The following is a 21363-nucleotide window of genomic DNA, read 5'->3' on the forward strand; positions in this document are numbered from 1 at the left end:
GCCCCACCAAACAGCTAGTTTGGTGGTTGGGGCTATAAATACCCCCAACCACCCCACATTCAAATCATCCAAGTTTTCCCACTTCAACTACTTACAAGAGCTCTAGCATTCAATTCTAGACACACCCAAGTGATCAAATCCTCTCCAAACTCCACACAACGCCCTAGTGATTAGTGAGAGAGATTTGCTTGTGTTCTTTCGAGCTCTTGCGCTTGGATTGCTTTCTTCTTTCTTTGATTCTTCATTGCGATCAAACTCACTTGTAATTGAGGCAAGAGACACCAATCTTGTGGTGGTCCTTGTGGGAACTTTGTGTTCCAAGTGATTGAGAAGAAAAGCTCACTCGGTCCGAGGGACCGTTTGAGAGAGGGAAAGGGTTGAAAGAGACCCGGTCTTTGTGACCACCTCAACGGGGAGTAGGTTTGCGAGAACCGAACCTCGGTAAAACAAATCCACGTGTCTCACTCCTTATTCGCTTGCGATTTGTTTTGCATCCTCTCTCGCGGACTCGATTATATTTCTAACGCTAACCCGGCTTGTAGTTGTGATTATTTTTTTGAGAATTTCAGTTTCGCCCTATTCACCCCCCCTCTAGGCGACTTTCAGTTCTCAAGCAACTTGTAATCAACACAAGAGACACCAAGTTGTGGTGGTCCTTGTGATGGGTCTAAGTGACCTGTTGATTAAGGAGAAAAGCTCACTCGGTCTAGGTGACCGTTTGAGAGAGGGAAAGGGTTGAAAGAGACCCGGTCTTTGTGACCACCTCAACGGGGAGTAGGTTTGCAAGAACCGAACCTCGGTAAAACAAATCACCGTGTCATCCGCTTTCATTTGCTTGTGATTTGTTTTGCCCTCTCTAACGGACTCGGTTTTATTTCTAACGCTAACCCGGCTTGTAGTTGTGCTTAAAGTTTATAAATTTCAGTTTTGCCTATTCACCCCCTCTAGGTGACTTTTAGATTACTAAGTCATTATCATTTTGTACCTCATCCTCCTCCTCCTCATCAACAACCATTTCAATATCTAAGTCCATTCTGATAGCTTCGGTTAAGTCTATCTCAAATCGCCCTTCTAGCCCATCTTCTTGGAAGAACTCTCCATCATATGTGCCCGGGTCTAAGTTATAATCTTCATCGTTAGAACAGGTAACCTCCCGTGCGGAGATACCTTATACACAACATCCCAGCCCTTAAGATGTTCTTTCGTTTGGCACGCATATGGGAGATAATACACTTGTGTGGCCTGTTGGGCCACGATATAGACATCGTCTCCTGGTAAGGTGGAATCTTGTCGAATTTCGACTATCCCAAGATTAGAATGTGTCCGTCTCGTCACTTGAGGGTCAAACCAATGACATTTGAATATCACTGGAGTAAGAGGTTTGGAACCATAAAAATTGAGCTCATATATTTCTTCGATTCGTCCAAAATAATCGACATCGTCAAGGTCGGGCGTAAAGACTCCAGAACACGTTGTTTTCTGATTGGGCCGACTTTTGTCATAGTTTGTTGTGCGAAAATGGTATCCATTGACGTCATACCTAGAATATTTCTTGACCCTATAAGCAAAGTTGTTGGCTACTTGTCTCAACTCGGCACTCATAGACGGATCTCTTTGGCCCTGCAAGTATTCGCAAGTTAAAAGATGCTAAATTGAGTTCATAGACGAATCTCTTTGACAAACTAAGCACGTACCTTACGTTTGAACCAGGAAATGAAATCAGGCAAACCATTTCTCGCACCCTTTCTAAGATGAGTGTCATATTCCTGTGGAGTGGGGTCCCTTGATCGACGCCAGAATTCATGAAGAAATTGTTCCATGTATGGCGTCACCTCTTCAAGGTTGGTCAATACATATAGCATGATATGCCGCCACTCTTCATGTGTCAGGATCTTGGTGGTCGAGCCACTTGCGCTTTAGAGTTGGCCTCGAAATATGCTAAGGTTCGATTCATTATCGCCATCATTGTAACAAGGGGGTGGATTATGCACGCTCGGCAGTTTGTCACCATAATAAGTTGTTGTGAAGTTTGACACCTCCTCTAGAATGTATGCCTATGCAATGGAAGCCTCGATTTTGCATTTATTTCTACATTTCTTTCGAATAGTCTTTAGACATCTCTCGATTGGATAGCACCAACGTCCCTGCACGGGCCCCCCATTCGTGCCTCATAGGGGAGATGAAGAATCAAATGCTGCATTGGATTGAAGAAGCCGGGTGTAAATATCTTCTCAAGCTTACACAGTAACACGGGTGCCAATCTTTCCAAGTCTGCAACCATGGTCCGAGATAACTCTTTTGCACAAAGCTGACGGAAGAAATAGCTCAACTCTGAAAGCGCTAGCCAGACATGCTCAGGGACATAGCCTCAAACCATCGCAGGAAGAATCCGTTCAATCCATATGTGAAAGTCATGACTCTTCATCCCTAGGACTCACATAGTAGATAAGTTCACCCCCTACTCAAGTTAGCTGCATACCCATCAGGGAACATCAACATCTTGATCCACTGAAGTACTTCCTTCCTCTGGGCCCTGCTTAGGACGAAATCGGCCTTAGGCCTTCTCCATGTCTTTCCACCACTTGGCGGCTTCATCTCTAGGTTTGGTCTATCACATAACGCTGCTAGATCCACTCTTGCCTTTACGTTATCCTTTGACTTATCAGGAATGTCCATAATTGTTGCCCATAGTGCCTCGGCAACATTCTTTTCCGTGTGCATCATGTCAATGTTGTGTGGAAGGAGCAGGTCGTCATAATAGGGGAGCCGAGTCAAGCCAGACTTATGTGTCCACATATGTTGCTCACCATATCCCACAAAACCACCTTCTGTATTGGCCACGAGCCCATCTATCTGTTGACGAATTTCAGCACCAGTCATCGTTGCAGGTGGGCGGTCTGTCACTATGACACCTTTCGTAAAGTTCTTGATGTCTAGGCGGAATGGATGGTCAGGAGGGAGAAATTGTCGATGTTTATCGAAGGACGAATATTTGCCACCCTTTTTCAACCAAATGAACCTGAGAGCTTCCTTGCAAACTGGGCATGGGAACTTACCGTGAACACACCAGGCACAGAATAGCCCATACGCCAGTAAGTAATGCATGGAGTACTGGTACCAAACATGCATTATGAAGTTTGTCTTCGTAGCTCGGTCATACGTCCATACCCCTTCCTCCCAGGCACGTACCAATTCATCGATCAAAGGCTCAATGTACACGCCCATTTTATTCCCCGGGTGTCCGAGAATTATCAACGACACGAATATATTCTGCCTTTGAAAGCACACACCAGGGGGGAGATTGATTGGGATAACAAACACGGACCAACATGTGTACGGGGTAGCTCTCATTCCATAGGGATTGAACCCATCTGTGGCCAACGCAACACGTACATTATGAGCCTCTTCGGCTTTCTCACGGTGAATGGCATCAAAGTGTTTCCATGTTCACCATCGGATGTGTGCACCATCTTGTCAGGATTGTATCGTTTTCCATTTTTGTGCCATGTCATCTATTTCGCGGATTCCTCTGTCATGTACAGACGCTGAATCCTCGGTATGAACGGAAGGTGCCATAGGATTATTAAGGGGATGTTGAGCTGCCTCTTCTGTCCATCAACAGAGTCTACCTCCATGAACCTAGATGATTTACACTTGGGACAGTACTTTGCCTCCGCGTATTCTTTCCTAAATAGCACGCAGCCCTTCGGACAAGCATGAATCTGCTCATACGTCATCTTGAGTGCACGAAGGAGTTTCTGTGCCTCGTACATGCTCTTTGGCAGAACGTGATCATCCGGAAGCAGGCTCCCAATAACCGTCAACAAGCCATCGAATGTGTCTCTACTCATGATGTACTGCGACTTAAACGCCATTACACGCCCAATGACATCTAGTTGAGAAACCTTTGTCTGGCCGTGAAGGGGCTTCTGTGCCGCGTCGAACATGTCGTAGAATGCCTTTGCAGTCGGCTCTGGCTCGTCATCCATACATCCTCCCGTGTACTGTGCCTCCTGGTAGTCGTTCAGCATATCCGCTACCCCTGCATCGGCATCATAATCCTCGACGCGTTGTCTCAACACTTCCTCTCTTGTACGATGCGCTTCACCATGAAATATCCACCGAGTATAGCCCGACATAAATCCATTCTTCCAAATATGTTCTACCATGGCCTTCTTTGGTTTTCTTTTCCGGTTGGCACATTTGCTGCACGGACATGTGACTAGACTCGCTTCTTTAGCAGCTTCGTCATATGCCCGTTCCACGAAATCATCGGTCTTTCTAATACATTCATGGGTCACATCGTTCCTTCCTCTACGACCCGTGTACATCCATTCACGGTCCTCCATCATCTAACATAATCCTAACAATAGAAAATTTCGGCAGCACCTCCCCTGCATGGGAAGGTTTATAAAACCTGCAAATAAAAATATCAGCAAGATGGCTGACAACCATGCATATTTCAACGACACGATAGCCGGCAATCACATTTATATATTCAATCTACTCCATAGCCACATGCAAACTAGATTTATATTTTAATCGAATCATTGCCGAGTGCTATCACTTAATATCAAACCTAACAATTTCATATAATCATATGTAGACCAACTACATATATATAACTATATGTAATTATTTTATATAGCATAATAATAATCGAATCTATCACATGTAATTGCATATAACCATATTAGATCGTATACCTTAGCCAGAGCGGCGGTGGTTGGCGGAGATGGCCGGAGCGAGGAGGATGGCGCGAGAATGACGGGGTCGAGAGCCGGAGTGGCGGAGATGGCACAGCGCGTGTGGCCGGCAGCGCGCGGGTGGCAGTGCGCAGGGGCGGTGGCACGTGGGCCGGCGGCGTGGGGGCGGCGCGCGGGGCTAGCGAAGCGCGGGGGCGGCACGCGTGGCCGGAGGGCGCAGGGGCGGCGGCGCGCGGGGCGGCGGCGTGGGGGCAGCACGTGGGCCGGCGGCGGGGCCGTGCTGCGGTGAGGGCGGGGCTGGGAGACAGAGAGTGAGCGAAGAGAAGAAGAGGAAGACTGCCGGTGTATTATTCAGCGGCTTTGTCGAGTGCTAGATCGCGGGCACTCGGCAAAGAATTTTTTAAAAACTTAAAAATATATTGTGCCGAGTGCCGCGGATCTGGTACTCGGCAAAGACCTCTTTTTGCTGAGTGCCCACAGACAGGCACTCGACAAAAACTAAACTTATTGTTTTTGCCGAGTGCCCACCAGCTGGCACTCGGCAAAGACAGTTTTGCCGAGTGTCTTTTCTGGACACTCGGCAAAGTATGTTTTTTATTTTTTTCTTTTCCCAACCAAACTTTTTGTGGTATGTTCCTACACTATGTAGACCTACATGTACCATTTTGGAACAATTATAACAGTGTTTTCAATAGCTAGTAGATTTAGTTCGTTTATTTGAATTTCTTTGGAAAATTCAGATTTGAACTGTAAGTCACTCGAAACTTGGAAAACCGTGCATGCAAAAATGATATTTATGTTAGGTAACACAAGTTACGACCGATTTCACGAGCTGACCAGAACCTTTGAGCACCATGCTCACTAAACATGACCGTGAACTTGTCATCCAGTTGTTTAAAAATTGTATAAAATACAAACAAAGTCAGAAAATCATGAAACTTGTCCACGTGTCATGATATCATATATAGAGCCAGTGATAAAAATTTAAGAAAGTTTCGAGAAAGCTGTGACGCAATATGTGTAGAAACTTAAGAGATCCGCACATGAAATCATAAAGTTTCAATGTGGATCTCTTAGGTTTCTACACATAGTGCGTCACAGCTTTCTCGAAACTTTCTCAATTTTTTATCACAGGCTCTATATATGATATCATGACACTTGGATAAGTTTCATGATTTTCTGACTTTGTTTGTGTTTTATACAATTTTTAAACAACTGGATAGCAAGTTCACGGTCATGTTTAGTGAGCATGGTGCTTAAAGGTTCCGGTCAGCTCGTGAAATCAGTCGTAACTTGTGTTACCTAACATAAATATCATTTTTGCATGCACGGTTTTCCAAGTTTCGAGTGACTTGTAGTTCAAATCTGAATTTTCCAAAGAAATTCAAATAAACGAACTAAATCTACTAGCTACTGAAAACACAGTTATAATTGTCCTAAAATGGTACATGTAGGTCTACATAGTGTAGGAACATACCACAGAAAGTTTGGTTGCCAAAATTTAAAAAAAATATATACTTTACCGAGTGTCCAGAAAAGACACTCGGCACAGCTGTCTTTGCCGAGTGCCAGATAGTGGGCACTCGGCAAAGAATCCTCTTTGCCGAGTGCCAACCGCCGGCCCTCGGCAAAGGTTAAGGGTCGTCAGCTTTAGACGGCCGTTGACGGCTCTTTACCGAGCGCCGCCTTTGCCGAGGGTTCGGCACTCGGCAAAGAAGTCTTTGCCGAGTGTTCTTCTGTACCGAGTGTCCTGCGCTCGGTAAACGACCTCGTTACCAAGTGTAGGACTTTGCCAAGTGCGGATCTCGGCAAAGCTGTCTTTGCCGAGTGCCCGACAAAAAGCACTCGGCAAAGCTTCCGGCAAAGACCTGAATTCTGATAGTGCCAAATTAACACGAGTATAGTATATTAATACTAATTAGGCGTTCTTTGCCGAATGTATTAGGAGACACTCGGCAAAGGTAACTCCTTTTCCGAGTGTCACCTAGGACACTCGGTAAAGTTGCCGTCTCCATCACCCCGGCGTCGTGACGACAGCTTTTCTTTGCCGAGTACTGACTGGCACTCGGCAAAGTCTGTGCCGAGTGCCCGAGAAAAAGTACTCGGCAAAGAAGACTTTGTCGATGTACTGTGTGCCGAGTCCTATTTGTCGAGTGTGACACTCGGTAAAACCCGTGCCGAGTATTTTCTAGGTTTTGCCGAGTGCTTTAGTCATTCGGTAAAGCTGTCGATTCCGGTAGTGCATATAGCAAGCTTGCTACAGTGGCACTAACCGGTAATTAGAACAGCTGACCTTTACCGACGGTATAGTAGATCGTTCACGCGTGCGTGGTCCTAGACTTATAGGCTCCTGTAGCTTCAAATGTCAGCGATGCACGTGTGCATCCCGTACCCTCTGAGTCTGAAGCATGCAGGCATGCTGCATGCCGCACGCTCTATGAATAACGCACGTAGCGAGCTGCAAACAGTTGTGTCTGGTGTTGGTCGGTTCAATTCATCCCGGCTTGTCATTTTGTTGCATGCGCCATTGCAGTGGAATCCTATAGATTGATGGATGGATGGATGGGTGGACGGAGGAGGGTGTGGAGGGAGCAGTAGAACTAGCACCTGCACCTGCATGCAGGACACAGGACGAAGATCACGTCAACTCCCAAGTGAGGCAGCTGATGGGAAGCAAGTTGCCTTCATTAATGAAGAACACGTGACTGGATTAATTGATGGAGCAGCCTTGGCTGGCACGGGCGCCATTAATGCCGTAATCTTGCCGCATTAATTACCTAATCCTCCCACACATTGGCTAGGATTTGTCAATTTTCGTTTATTATTTTCTTAATTTGAGGTGAATTTATCTACTAGTTGACGGGTAAAAAACATTTCCAACTTTAGAGTTAGAGCATCTTCATTAGTTTCCCCCCCTAAATTGCACTCTTCCATGTAGTATTTACAAAGGCATTTACATATAAATTGTATTCTATATCTTTTCACTCTTGAACAATTTTCTATATCTTATTTGCAATCTAGCAATTCTCGTTTTCTATCTTTGGATAGCAAAAAAACCTAAATTAAAATATAGTTAAGACAACCATTTAAAGAAAGTATTTAGAAATACTTTGTTGGGCACCATTTGTGGCACCTGAGGACGCCTGGACGGTCTGACCATGTGGCTCGGACGGTCTACGCCCTAGACGATCCGCAGTTAGAGTAGCACTCGGGCAAAAGTTTCTTTTCTGTGCGTGCTTATCCGCTAGCCACACGGGAACATGTTGGGAAACACATAGGAACGAACATGGCACTATTGCATTGTTTTGTCAATAATCGTTCTAAAAAGTTGTTATCTGTTAGGTAGAACCGGACACATCTGGTGCACACTGAACACGACACCTCAACGCCACGCTAGCCGTCCGTTAACGGATCTTCACTTCCAACCGTTGGGTACATCGTGTGGCCGGTTGCACACCAGATAGGTCCAATGTGCACGGTTGCCAAAGTCTGCTTTAGATGCTTTATGTGCATCAAGTTTGGATCGGAGGGTTGTCCGGTGGCATGTGTACCAAGCTCTAGAGTCCTAAAACATGCTCTCTGAGTGTCATGTCTGGTGCACACCTCAAACCTATCCGGTGCACTGAGAGCATCCTAAACTTGTCTAACTTGGGCACAACTTATTTGGCTGGAGTCTTGGCCACATTTATGACTTAGAAAATATATACCTTGAGTCAATCCAAACAATCTACGTCATAGGTATCAACTCAATTGATCTTCTAAATCTTTTTTATTATTTTCACTCCAACTCTGCTTCAATTGATCCCTAGAACTCTATATTCTAAATATAATCTTTCTAGCTATTCCAATAGGTTTCAAAATGTTGCTAAAGGCCTTTTAGAACTTATCCTATTATTGAAACGACCCAAAGTCCATTTCCTGCTCAATATACCCTCTTTCTTTAAGTCTGAGTTGTATCTCTTTATTTGATCTTCTAAATTCTCAAATACTTAGCAAACTAATTTGTCCAATAAGTTTGTGATGGTCATTAAACAACAAAACCAATATAGATATAGCTCGAGGCCTATTTCCCTTTCAAACATGTCTTGTTTATCAAAGAGTCAATCTTTTAAAGTGTATATACTCCCTCCGGTGCAGTAAAGGTAGTCGTTTAGGACATGATTGTGCATACCAAGGAGTGATTAATTATCATGGAGTTTTCCCTGTTTGCCCTTATTAAATAGGGGTATGGGTGCATTAACGTCACCAAAACAATCAAGCTCGATTGGTTGCTGCAGCACCTCTCGAGGCATTCTATACTGGAGGTCTCAAGCTTGATTCCTCTTGAGCGCATCTTTTTTTCCGATGCAATTACTCAGGGGCAGCGACGTCCAAATCCCAGACCCACGCGCGCTACGACTTCTTTTGTGCACGCTCGGTCATGCGCAGGATGACTTCCTTTACTGCACCGAGGGAGTATATATATATATGTATATATATATATCAAATATTGATATTTTTTATAAGTAATAAGTATCATTAGATTAGATTGGTCATGAAACAAGATATAATACTTTCATATTAAACTCATTTGAAATAAAAAATATTGATACTATTTTTATATACCTAGTTAAACGTTAGAAAGTTTGTCTAATCAATAAATAAGATGTATATTTATTATAAGACATTGGTAGTAATTTGATGAATTATGCTATTAAATTCATGCGATTGTACATTATATTTTGTATCTTATAACTAGATGAATTATGAGGTGGCCAATTCACCGTGTGACATTGGAAATCATACTCATCCATTGTATACCACTGGTCCCATATGCCATACACAAAAAAATCATATATGCCACTCAATGGCACATAAGGAATGAGTATAAATTTTGATGGCACACAAGAACTTTTCCATGAAATAAACTACTTATTAGTTCATACGTGCATCACATAATTGATAGTTTTTTCATGATTTTTTCTGAGATTCTGATGTGACCGTGACCTCTAAGAGAGTAGTCATTTAGACAATCTATTGCACAAATTAATACCTCTCAAATTTGCCTAGTCAAACTCTATGCACATAAAAAACCATCTATGCACAACTACAATTTTGAAGTGTGTTGCTATATTTACCACAAAGAGTTGTGTAACCTAGGTTCTAAACTTATCAACTAGCCTATCAACCATGCGAGGAAGGTAAAACCACACAACAAATATATACAAAGCAAATGCGAAATCTAATAGACAATAGAGATACAAACTTCTATCGATGACTCTGTTATTTTACTAATGTAACGAGAAGTATGTAAGCTTTCCCTAGTCCCCGTTGAAGCCCATCGCAAGGATTCCCATGCGAGGATCAAGCTTATGGCCAGGTAACTCTGTCGATACCCCAAACCCTTTTCTATATGCAAGTGGGTCATCAAGATGGTCTCTCTTGGACCACTCTTTGTTGTCTTCACTATTTAATTTTTGGTCGAAATGTCGTAGGCCTTGTTACCTCCAGTACACGACAGTGGCGACACCACAAATGTATTTAATATGATCTTGCAAGACTATAACTCTTTTGAGTGCAACAACGATAGTGCATGGAAGCACCTAGCGAAAAGAGGTATACAAACCTCACTCAAACACTAAGCCTAAATCTAGAGAAAGTGTTATAAGCGGTGGTCTAACTAACTTTAGCACTTCGCAGAGCATCTACTCTCACCGAGTGGTTCTTTAAGCGCTTTGGTGTCTGGAGCTAATAAAGAAGAGCCTCAACTCTCTTCATATGTTCCTTAACTCCCACACATCTCAAATGGTTGACTATGAGGGAGGTATACATAGCTCCAATCCAAACATAACTATTGGAGGCTATACAAAATTTCTACGTAGACATGAGACATGTCTAATGCGCCCACCAAACTTGTCTAGTGTGTCCATGGTAACTAGCTATTGGGATCTATACATTGTTGATCATTGAAGAATTGGTATCCATTGTCATGGCTGATGTTCCACTAGATACTTCTAATGCCTTATACTGTTCTCTAACTCATGTTGTAACCTTTCCGAGTTTCCTATACGGTGTGATATCCAATGTATCATCGAACACATATAGTGTCTGGGATTCAGTGCACACCTGCCTGTTCGATGCACCTGACTACAATGTTGTCCTACATGGACGAAGCCAGGAAAAATTTTAGGCGACGCCGAACTAAACCGCTATAGTAACGTAATCTCACTAAACCATTCACAATAGACAAATATAATATTTGAAGTATTCTTATATTGAAACATCGATGAACGATAAAAATTGTAAAATACAAAATGAGAAGTATATGATACAATTTGTCCATACTGAAAGGCCTTTACAACCATTATTCATCCGAGGAAGCAACCTACACAAATATACATAATTATTTAGTCAAATATTCATCGACCATCAAATTAATAATTAAGAAGTGAAAAAATAGTTTAGAAGAGAACATAGTATAGCACTATTTTTTGGGGCAACAACATACACTGTTTTTTTCATCTCTTGAAACCGCTTTTGATCTTTTTATAACCAATCTTTCTAAATATATTCTTTTCATTATACCATGTCATTGAGCCAATCATCACCTATATATTTTACAACGCAAATCTATCTTTATAATGGACATACTAATAGCTCTAAACTAATTTCACTAAACTGATGATTTAGCTTAGTTAATATGGCATTAATGGCGACAAGAAAAATCACAACATGATAGTAATGCATGTTTTTCACCTTTTGTTTTCTTTGTCTAGATGTCCCTGTAACATTAATTTTCTTATCTCGTTCTTCTCATAGAATGCTTTCACTTTTTTAAGTAACGGCTCCCAACCATTTTCTCTCCTATCCTGTAAGCTCTTTTTCACATCCTCGATCAAATGCATGGCAAGTTGCTCATCTAGCATGGTGTAATCCTTCATGGAAAACTCATGGTCTTGATCGGGGGAGAAGACTGGTGACCATAACCATACCTTTTTGTGAAGCTCCAACATGGACTAGGATTGGTGTTTTGCCCACTGATACCACATGATACATATATGTGCCAGGAGCTTACACATCCCTTGTTCTAAACCTTACCTACTGTATTTACATTTTGTCAATTGTGTGGCTTTACCTTTCTCGAAGTAGCTTGGTTGGCTAGCTATTTTCTCAATTAGTTTGATAAACTAGTTTATAGAATTAGCTCTAGTTGCAAAATGTGTTTCTATGAAAACCATAGAAAAACCTAGTTGCACATCTATTGATCTAAATAACATGATTTAGGTTTACCTTGAAGTCAAGTTTTGGTTCAAAATAAAGTTTTAGTAGGAATATAAGTTAGTTTTAAGTGATCCAATTCACAACCTCTCACTCTTGGGTCAGATAAGCATCTAGCTAGTTTGCTTTCACTTCAATATCCATTCACTTGATAACTATGAAGCTAAAAAAATACAATTACAATGATTTTGTAGGTACAAGTATTTGAAATTTAAAGTACTACAACACAACAAGGATATGAAATTAATGACTACGAATTTCTCACTTCACAAGCGTTTGACATGTGGTTTAGTGACATGAATTTTGTTGTATAGTGTGGTTTGGGTACACTCCAATGATCGCTATTTAATTCTTGCTCTATTTTGTAGGATTTTTGGTGGAACAACGAGATGCTTCCATCTTATTTTAAGAAAAGATGTATGCTTTGTCGTGATGTGACTAGGGTATGGGATGGTTCATGGTTGGTACGGAATTGACAAGGGTTTATGAAGGCAATATCAAGCTTTCTGGTGCATGAGCAATTTCTCCATTTATAGAATTCCATTGGATTTGCCCTTCCTGGCCAGAGATAGCGTGTTTTCGCATGCACTTATTCATATGGAGACTCTATGAGTTTTTTGGGATTGTTGATGTCAACCATGAAGACTAGCTAGGAATGATCTAATTCATAGTCTTATGACTTGTCTACATGTTTGCAAACATGGATACTTGAATAAGTATGTGATGTGAAAACCATATATGTGTGATCATAGATGCTAATATGAATTGGAATAATATGGTACTTGTTTGATGTGTATGCATTGCTACTGTATTTGTTGTTTGTGTGGCGGAGATGCGACCAGCAAATCCTAGCTTTGCTATAGGGTTATATATATGGTTTTTCATGAAAAGATTTATTTCTTCACGAAGCGGAATATAGCCTCATAAAATGATTACGGTTTATTATACTTTTTTCTTGAGATAGTTGAATCCGAATTCTACAAAAAATTGAAAGCCCTGTGAAGCGCATCCTATCGATCCGAGTAGTATCGTCAAGTCGGAAACAATGTAATGTGCAAATTAGACGAACACTTTTTATAACGCAAAACCAACAGTGCCAGATCCCAGATGGAGATCGATCATATTCGCTTAACTTGATGGTGATTCAGTGTATGCGCTTGCCCTATAGCAAGCCATGATCGAGGAGATTGATCGAGCTCACACTCAACACGTCGACGTGCACGCACGCCTGCAGCTACTCTTGACTCGCATTAAGGGAGCTTCTAGTTGCTCTCAGATCAGAGAAGGGGAGGGGGGAACACTATCAAGGGCATTAATGCCACGCATGGATGCTGCATTAATTGTACTTAAAAATAGAGCAGCGGAGCATCGTGTTTCTAATCTTACAGACAAGCCAAGAACAGGCAGCTAAAGAACAGCAGGGAATTGCCCCCGGCGCCTGCTTAGCCAGCATCAAAGCCAGGAATTAACAGCATCCGAAGCACATTGTCCCGCTATTTTAATCCCGAGCTAAGCACTTGACAGCATCCCTAATCTGATCTGCGCCTCGACCGCCAAGCTAACTTCCTCGCGCATTTAATGCAGCTGTGCAAATCCTCCTTGGCCCCCCATGTGCACTGCGTCACCAGTCGCGTATATAAAACCACACACCATGGTGGCGCCAACGAAACACACACACTCCTCCAGAACGAACACACACCAGACGTCTGTTGGCGCGTTGGAGAGTACACAGCTCGCAGTGCAGAGCAGCCACTTCCTTCGTCTACAACTAAGTAACCAGCAGAGGTCATCGATCGCGATCGACCATGGCGTTGGTGAGGGAGCACGGTGGGTACTACGGAGGCTTCGACAGCGTCGAGGCGGCGGCCTTCGACACGCTCGGCTACGGCCACGGCGCGTCGCTGGGCTTTGACGCGTCGTCGGCGCTGTTCGGGGAAGGCGGTTATGCGGCGGGCGGCGGGGACGCCTGGGCGGGCGCGGGGGCGTCGACCGTCCTGGCGTTCAACCGCACAACGGCAGCGGCGGCCGTGGGTGTGGAAGAGGAGGAGGAGGAGTGCGACGCGTGGATCGACGCTATGGACGAGGACGACCAGAGCTCCGGCCCCGCCGCGGCGGCGCCAGAGGCGCGCCACGCGCTGACGGCCTCCGTGGGTTTCGACGCCTCCACGGGGTGCTTCACCCTGACGGAGAGGGCGTCGTCGTCGTCAGGCGGAGCGGGGCGCCCGTTCGGCCTGCTGTTCCCGAGCACGTCGTCGTCGGGCGGCACGCCCGAGCGCACGGCGCCGGTGCGCGTCCCGCAGAAACGGACCTACCTGGTACGTGCCGCGCTAACAGAATTCTGCCTGTAGTTTCGATCGATTCGCTCTGGAGTTTGGACTGGACATGAAGAGTCACTCATCGAGAATCTGTAACGACTGCATGCAGAGTGCCGAGCCGCAGGCTGTGAGCCCCAACAAGAAGCACTGCGGCGCGGGCAGGAAGGCGAGCAAGGCCAAGCTCGCGTCCACAGCCCCAACCAAAGATCCCCAGAGCCTCGCGGCCAAGGTAAAGTTTTGTTCGCTGATCGAAATTCAAGTTCTTCTCCCCCGGACCATCGAGGCTGCTGCAGTGGCCTGAACCGTTCTTGCTGCTGCAGAACCGGCGCGAGCGGATCAGCGAGCGGCTGCGGGCGCTGCAGGAGCTGGTGCCCAACGGCACCAAGGTCGACCTGGTCACCATGCTCGAGAAGGCCATCAGCTACGTTAAGTTCCTCCAGTTGCAAGTCAAGGTATACCCACAGCCACAGGCACATGCATGCGTACTGTACGAGCAAGCAATTTAGAGGGCGCATGGAGGTGTGGTAATTAACTAGTGCTACTTGAACTGGTTGACCAAATTGCAGGTTCTGGCAACAGACGAATTCTGGCCGGCACAGGGAGGGAAGGCGCCGGAGATCTCCCAGGTGAGGGAGGCGCTCGACGCCATCTTGTCGTCGGCGTCGCAGTCTCAGAGGGGGCAGCTGAATTAGCTAGCAGAGAACACAACGCTCTGGATCGAACGCTTAATGATCCGAAAGAAAGAATAACGAACCACCTCGTTCGAAGATAAATAAGGAGGCAAATCAATATATTAGTGCTACTAGCTTCGATCTTCTCTTCCCAACTGATCATAGCTTTGTACTACCTATTTTTAGGGAAAACATATATAATGCCAGCATGTGAAGTTCATGTGTACAAGAGGTGCTAAACATTCAGTGAATCATACCTTTGTGTTCTCTCCTTTTAACTGGATTTATATAATAATTAATGTATGTTTTCTCTATATATGTTAATAATCATTCATATGAACTTGGTCATAAAAATCTAGAGCTACAATGTCTACTTTTGGGACGAAGGGAGTATCAAATTTCTTCCTAACACTTAACAACTTGGTTCGATCTACGCAGATATGTCCCTTTAGTCTTTTACTGGACATGAACCATTAGTCTTTTACTGGACATGAACCATTAGTCTTTTACGTGGATATAAAAATTCATATAATTCCCTTAGTCTTTTACTGGACATGAACCATTGCTCAAGTAAAAGCTTAGTAAATGTTTGGTTCCTTTAGTGTAGGACTAAAGTTTAGTCTAGAGATTAAAGTTTAGTCTCTATACAGTTTGGTTTGGAGTACTAATAAAAGTGTTCGGAACTTATTAAATGATGTAAGAAGACCAAAATACCTTTATCATTCTCCGCACTGCTACCCTTCTCTCGCGGCAATGAAAATAAATGAGACACAACTAGTGAAATTAATATTGTTTAGTCCCTTTTAGCAGCGAGGTACAACCTTCAATAAAGTTCTCTTTAGCATGCCTCTTTTGGTTTATTGTTCTCTTAAAGTCGGCTAGTATTTGCGTTAGATCATTGATCTTCTAGCTTATCCTCGCCTTCCGGGTCAGGGCCAAGTCCTGACCTTCGGCATAATTTCAACTCCTTAATCAAATCCATTGCCACTTTAGGGTCTATTCGGTTGTACATGGAATGGAGAGGATTTAATCCACTTCTATTTAATTTTGAATATGAGAGAATTAAATTACTTCCAATCTTCTTAATTCCTTTACAACCGAACAAGACCTTAAGGGTTATCCCAAGTAATTTAAAGGCTGCAATTGAAACTTTATATAAAAAGTCAAAATATCTCAAGTTTATTAAATTTATAAAAATAATATAATAATATTAATGATATCAAATAAGTATAATTTAGAATATAGAGGGTGGAGATAACATTATAACAATATTTGTTGATGCATGGAAATTCTCTGGATCGCGCCAGTTTATTTCGAGGAGCAGCTGAGCAAGGACAAACAGTAATAGCGACACCTTTGAGCTCCCAACCCCCATTGTGCGGCGGTAGCTGATTTTCGTCATTTTGATATTGTTATTAATGTCCTCTGATTCTCCTACTAATATTTGACGTAACCGTACCAAATTGAACTCGAAACACATCACATTGCATGATGCATGCATAACAGATAACACTATGCATATATTTAGGTGGTAGAGATCAACTTGTAGCCACAAGTTTGCAAGAACATGCACCACACCTAACCCCGACGTGATCATCGGTTAAGCAAATATAGGTAAAATTAGCATGCTAGGGGGGCACTCGCGGAAGGCCTGGCCGGCCGGAGCCCGGCGATCCATCGTCGTCGGTTAATCGGATGAGATGGGTGACGAAGCCAAATGCTCCGTCGATGTCGCCGAGGGCGCCTACATCATGGCCAGCATCATGGCCGTCTCCGGCATCATGGTCACTGTCCTCGTGCTCTCGGCCCTCTTCCATTTTGTGCTTCGACGTCTCGGACAGCCCAGCGTTATCTCCCACATCCTGGTACGGTACGCGCGTGTTTATCTATGTTGATTGCTGTTTTTTTTGTCAGTATATCCACGAAATTCTTATGCCGATCATTTTCCTAATAATGATCCCGGCCGGCCCTATGGGAGCAGGCAGGCATCGTGGTTGGCCCGACGGTGCTTGGCCGTGCCATGGACCTCCGCCAGCTGGGGATGCGCGACGCGGGCGACGCGCTTGGGGGCACAATTTACTTCGTCCGCATGGTGTTCATGTTCTTCATCGGCCTGGAGCTGGACCTGCGCTACCTGCGCCGCAACCTACGTCGCTCGCTAGTTGTGGCCTGCGGCGGCTCCGGGTTCTGCTTCGTCCTCGCCGTGCTGACCGGGCCCTTCACCTACGGCTTCCTGCACCCGGGCCAGGGCCACTTCCAGCCCAGCAACATCTACGCCTCCACCGCGCTCTTCGCGATCGTGATCACCAGCACCGCCTCACCCGTCCTCATCCGCATCGTCACCGAGCTCAAGCTCAGCGGTTCCGAGACCGGCCAGATCGCCATCGGCGCCGCCTTCGCCAACGACATGGCTAGCCTCACCGCTCTGAGCGTCATCGTCGTCACCCACACCCTGTATGGCACGATGCCCAATGAGAAGGAGTCCTCGCCGCCGGCCAAGGTCGCGGTGGTGGCGTGGATGGCGCTGACGGTGTGGATGGCCGTTAACCTTGCGGCGTGGGTGGCTCGCATGCTCAACCGGCTCAAGCGCGGGAGGCAGTACATCAGCAAGTACGAGCTGTGCGGTATGCTGCTCCTCATCGTGGGCCTCTCGCTTCTAGAGCAGATCATGGGCTACAGCGCCTCCATGACGGCCTTCCTCATCGGGCTCGCCATGCCACGCGAGGGCCCAACCGCGAGGACGCTAATGGACCGCCTCGCCTACCCTGTGCACCAGCTCTTCATGCCACTCTGCTTCGCGGCCATCGGTGCTCGCCTCGACTTTGCCAAGATCGGCAAGTTCACGGTGGTCCAGCTCGTCGTGGCCGTCACCTTCACTACGTTGCTGAGCACGGCGGGGAAGGTGGCCGGCACCTTGCTGGCGGGGCGGGCGCTGGGAATCGCGACCCGAGAGGCCGTCGTGCTGGGTGCGCTGCTCAACGTCAAGGGCTACTCTGATATCCTCGCCATCAACTTTGGGAACAAGATCAACGTATGGGGCGAGACCATGCAGGTGGTGCTTCTCGTATCATCCATCATCAACACGTTCATGGCCGGGCCGGCGTCCGCCGCCATCGTCCGCCAGCAGCGTCGTGCCTACCACTATCGCTCACGCTGCCTCGAGGACCTTAGCCTGGCCCACGAGCTTCGTATGCTCGTATGCACCCACGGTGCCACTAGCGTCTACTCGATGCTCACGCTCAGTCACCTCTCCAGGGGCAGGGCACCAGTCGTCGCCGTGTACCTGTTGCACCTTGTCGAGCTCGCGACATCGCGCAAGTACGCCATCACGCAGCAGCTATACCACGCCCGGGATGGTGGCGAGGATGAGGACGAGTGGGGCTACGCACGTGAGATCGAGCATGTGGCCTCCGCCGTGGCCACCTTCACCTATGACAATGCCATCCTCGTGCGGCAGATGACGGCCATATCCAGCTTGGGCTCTATGGACACAGACGTGCGCAACTGTGTGGAGGATGCGCGTGCGTCGCTGGTGATCATGCCCTTCCACAAGGAGCAGCGCTACGATGGGCGCATGGTGTGCCGGCATGAGGGGCGGCGGCAACTGAACCAGCGGATCCTGCATAGGCCTCCTTGCACGGTGGGGATCCTTGTGGAGCGTTGCTTTGCTCATGAGGTCACGGGAGAGCATCATCAGGTGGTGGCGTTGTTCCTGGGCGGGGCTGATGACAGGGAGGCAGTGTCATTCGCGATACGGCTGGCAGTGGAACCGTTAGTGATTGTGACTGTGTGCCGGCTCCTTCTTCCAAGCGGAAGGGGCTTGGTGGGCAATCCGGAGATGATGGAGGAGAACATGGAAGACGAGGAATTCATGGCAGACCTATGCGCAAGGTTTGTGGCACCAGGTCAAGTATCATACATGGAGAAGTACGTGAGCAATGGCGCGGAGACCGTAAACACGCTTAGGTCCATGGTGGGTACATGCTCACTCTTCGTCGTGGGAAAGGGTGATAGGGCCCATGGCAACAGAGGTGTGATGACAAGTGACATGGGGGGCTGGGATGAAGAATGCGAGGAGCTAGGCCCCATTGGTGAGCTCCTGTCCTCGGACGACTTGGTAGGTTGTGGTTCCGTTCTAGTGCTACAGCAGCATAACAAGTACAAAATGAAGACATGGGACAAGGACAACCAACAACAATGTCATCACGCTAGTGTAGTCGATGGCGATGCTGTTGTTGACATCATTGGATCCTCCTCCGTCACAAGCAGCAGTACTAGTCATTCACGGCGACCAAATTGAACTTGCATCTCATTATACAAACTATGCTACATGCACGCCTACATGTATATATCTAGTTAGAGATTATTTGTGATGTAGCCACAAGTTTGTAAGGGATTTTATACACTCGAATCCAGCAATGTGTTAGAAGTCAGAAGTTACATATGATAAAGATAAGAAGGTTACACATAGTAGAAAAGGCTTATGTCCCTGATCTTGATCTTAGCAGTGTTGCTATCTGTTTAGCATTGTGTCATCTAATTTAGATAGTTTCGTTATCTGCCATATAAATTATCCTCATGTACACATATATACACATCAATACAGTTTCAAGATAGCATTGTGTTGCACCAATTCAACATGGTACCAAAGCAAGGGGAAATTCTTCTAATTCCCCACCACGCATCCTTCTTCCTCCTCCCATATCAGACGCCACTGCTTGTACCACCATGATGTCGATCCTCATACACCAAGCCGTCACAATTCGACTGACTAAATCCAATTTCCTTCTATGGCATGCTCAACAACTTCCGTAAACGGAGATCAAAGATTCTGGGATATCTTGATGGATCCAATGTCGTCCCTATGAAGAAGATCGCCACATCAACGATTGTGTGTACCGCTGAAGTCCCCAATATGACGTATGCTAGTTGGTATCGCCAAGATCCTCAACAACTATTAAGTGGCCCTTTCTCATCAATGATCGAGGAAGTCACTCCATGCACCCTCTATAGGACCGTAGACACCCCCCTTCCTCGTCCCTCCCCTTCTTTTGCATGCCATGGCATCCCAACACTGATGCTCCCATGGTAGCCTGTCGGTCGGCCTACTCTCTGCCCCTAATGCATTTGTGTTCCATCTGTACCTTCTGCATGGACAAGGCCAGGGCCCCAACATCGACACCCCATGGCAGTTCGTCGGTGGCCAAAACAATTCCTCCCCTTTCATTTTACGTGCTCGGTGGTAGATTCGATACTTTCTTACCCTTTCTTCCTCCCTTCCCTATGCAAAACAATAAACATGCATATTTGATGTGTTTTTCTCATTTGATTTGCACAAACACTACATTTGAGGAGTTTGGAGGTAAGTTGAAGGTAATTCTAAATATTCATATGTATATGTTGCCCGTTTATGATATGCATTGTCACTAGCTTATTGATGCTATCTTTGTTGTGTACCATAGATAGAGAAGAAAAAACAACTTTTAGGCTATGTAGCTACAACACATATGTTGATTTCAGTGACAACCATGGTTATTTATCTAGGAAAAAAGAAAATATTGTGCAGAAAGACAAGGCAATGTGTTTTATTTCTCATCAAAAATCATCACATGTATAAGCATTGGATCATGCTTTTATGGTTATTTTCAGGTAGGGAATTGCCAATGTCATATGGGAGAACCAACAAAACTATCTTACCAACAATAATTGGTATACCTTTGTTTTTATATGGAACATGTACCTTTGTTTTTGTATGGACCATGTACCTTTGCTATTGTATATGTGATGATGTAACACCCCGTCCACTCCCGGATCGGTGGTACTTACTCCTGATAGCTCTCTAGGATCATATATTGTCCCCACAGACCAACACGAGTCTTTTGTGCGCACTTTGTCCTCACTCATGCGCACCCAAGAAAATTTTCCGGTCGGTCACACATCCCAAATTGCTACAATCCAAGCACGCTTAACTTGGAGGTTCTTTCAAGATAAGATTCCAAAAATGAAGATGCACCTTTTTGGTATGAGTACTCTATTAATTCTATTAATCCTTGGACCAGTATATCACCATCCACTAGGGCCTGGATATCACAGATGATGTGTACCTTTGATTTTTATGGACCATGTACCTTTATTTTTGTATGGATCATGTACTTTTGCTCTTATATGTGTGGCCATATATACCATTATTTGTTGCTGAAATTTACTTTGTTGGTGAGATTTACTTTACTTGTTTCCATAGAAAGCTTCATCAATGGAGTTGGAGCAAAATTAAGGTGGACAAGTTGTGTGGACAACAAGTCAGTTCGCTTTTGTCGACACCAACATTACCAATATTTTAGCGGATGACATTAAAACATCTACTAGGTTCAAGAAAGTTCATCTTAATGCTTGTACTAAAGCTCTTAACAAACA

At 45.2% G+C, this 21363-nt stretch overlaps 2 protein-coding genes across 3 annotated transcripts; both read left to right on the top strand.

The window, feature by feature from the left end:
- The first annotated feature begins 13632 nt into the window (after positions 1-13632).
- Positions 13633-15227, top strand: LOC103628824 (transcription factor APG). Its single transcript, XM_020537781.1, has 4 exons — positions 13633-14278; positions 14388-14507; positions 14599-14730; positions 14845-15227. The coding sequence occupies exons 1-4, from the start codon at positions 13769-13771 to the stop codon at positions 14968-14970; spliced, it is 888 nt and encodes a 295-aa protein (XP_020393370.1). The 5' UTR covers positions 13633-13768; the 3' UTR covers positions 14971-15227.
- Positions 15228-16553: 1326 nt separating this feature from the next.
- On the top strand, positions 16554-19445 carry LOC100272337 (uncharacterized). Of its 2 annotated transcripts, none has more exons than XM_035967774.1 (2): positions 16554-16819; positions 16931-19445. In XM_035967774.1, exons 1-2 carry the CDS (start codon positions 16667-16669, stop codon positions 19247-19249), a joined length of 2472 nt encoding a protein of 823 aa, XP_035823667.1. In that variant the 5' UTR covers positions 16554-16666; the 3' UTR covers positions 19250-19445. The 2 variants fall into 2 exon arrangements, with proteins under 2 accessions (XP_035823667.1, NP_001357101.1); NM_001370172.1 differs by having other exon boundaries at positions 16570-16814; positions 16931-19283.
- The last annotated feature ends 1918 nt before the right edge of the window (positions 19446-21363 follow it).

This window comes from Zea mays, chromosome 5 (genome assembly GCF_902167145.1).
Source record: "Zea mays cultivar B73 chromosome 5, Zm-B73-REFERENCE-NAM-5.0, whole genome shotgun sequence".
In the NCBI taxonomy this organism is placed as follows: Eukaryota; Viridiplantae; Streptophyta; class Magnoliopsida; order Poales; family Poaceae; genus Zea; species Zea mays.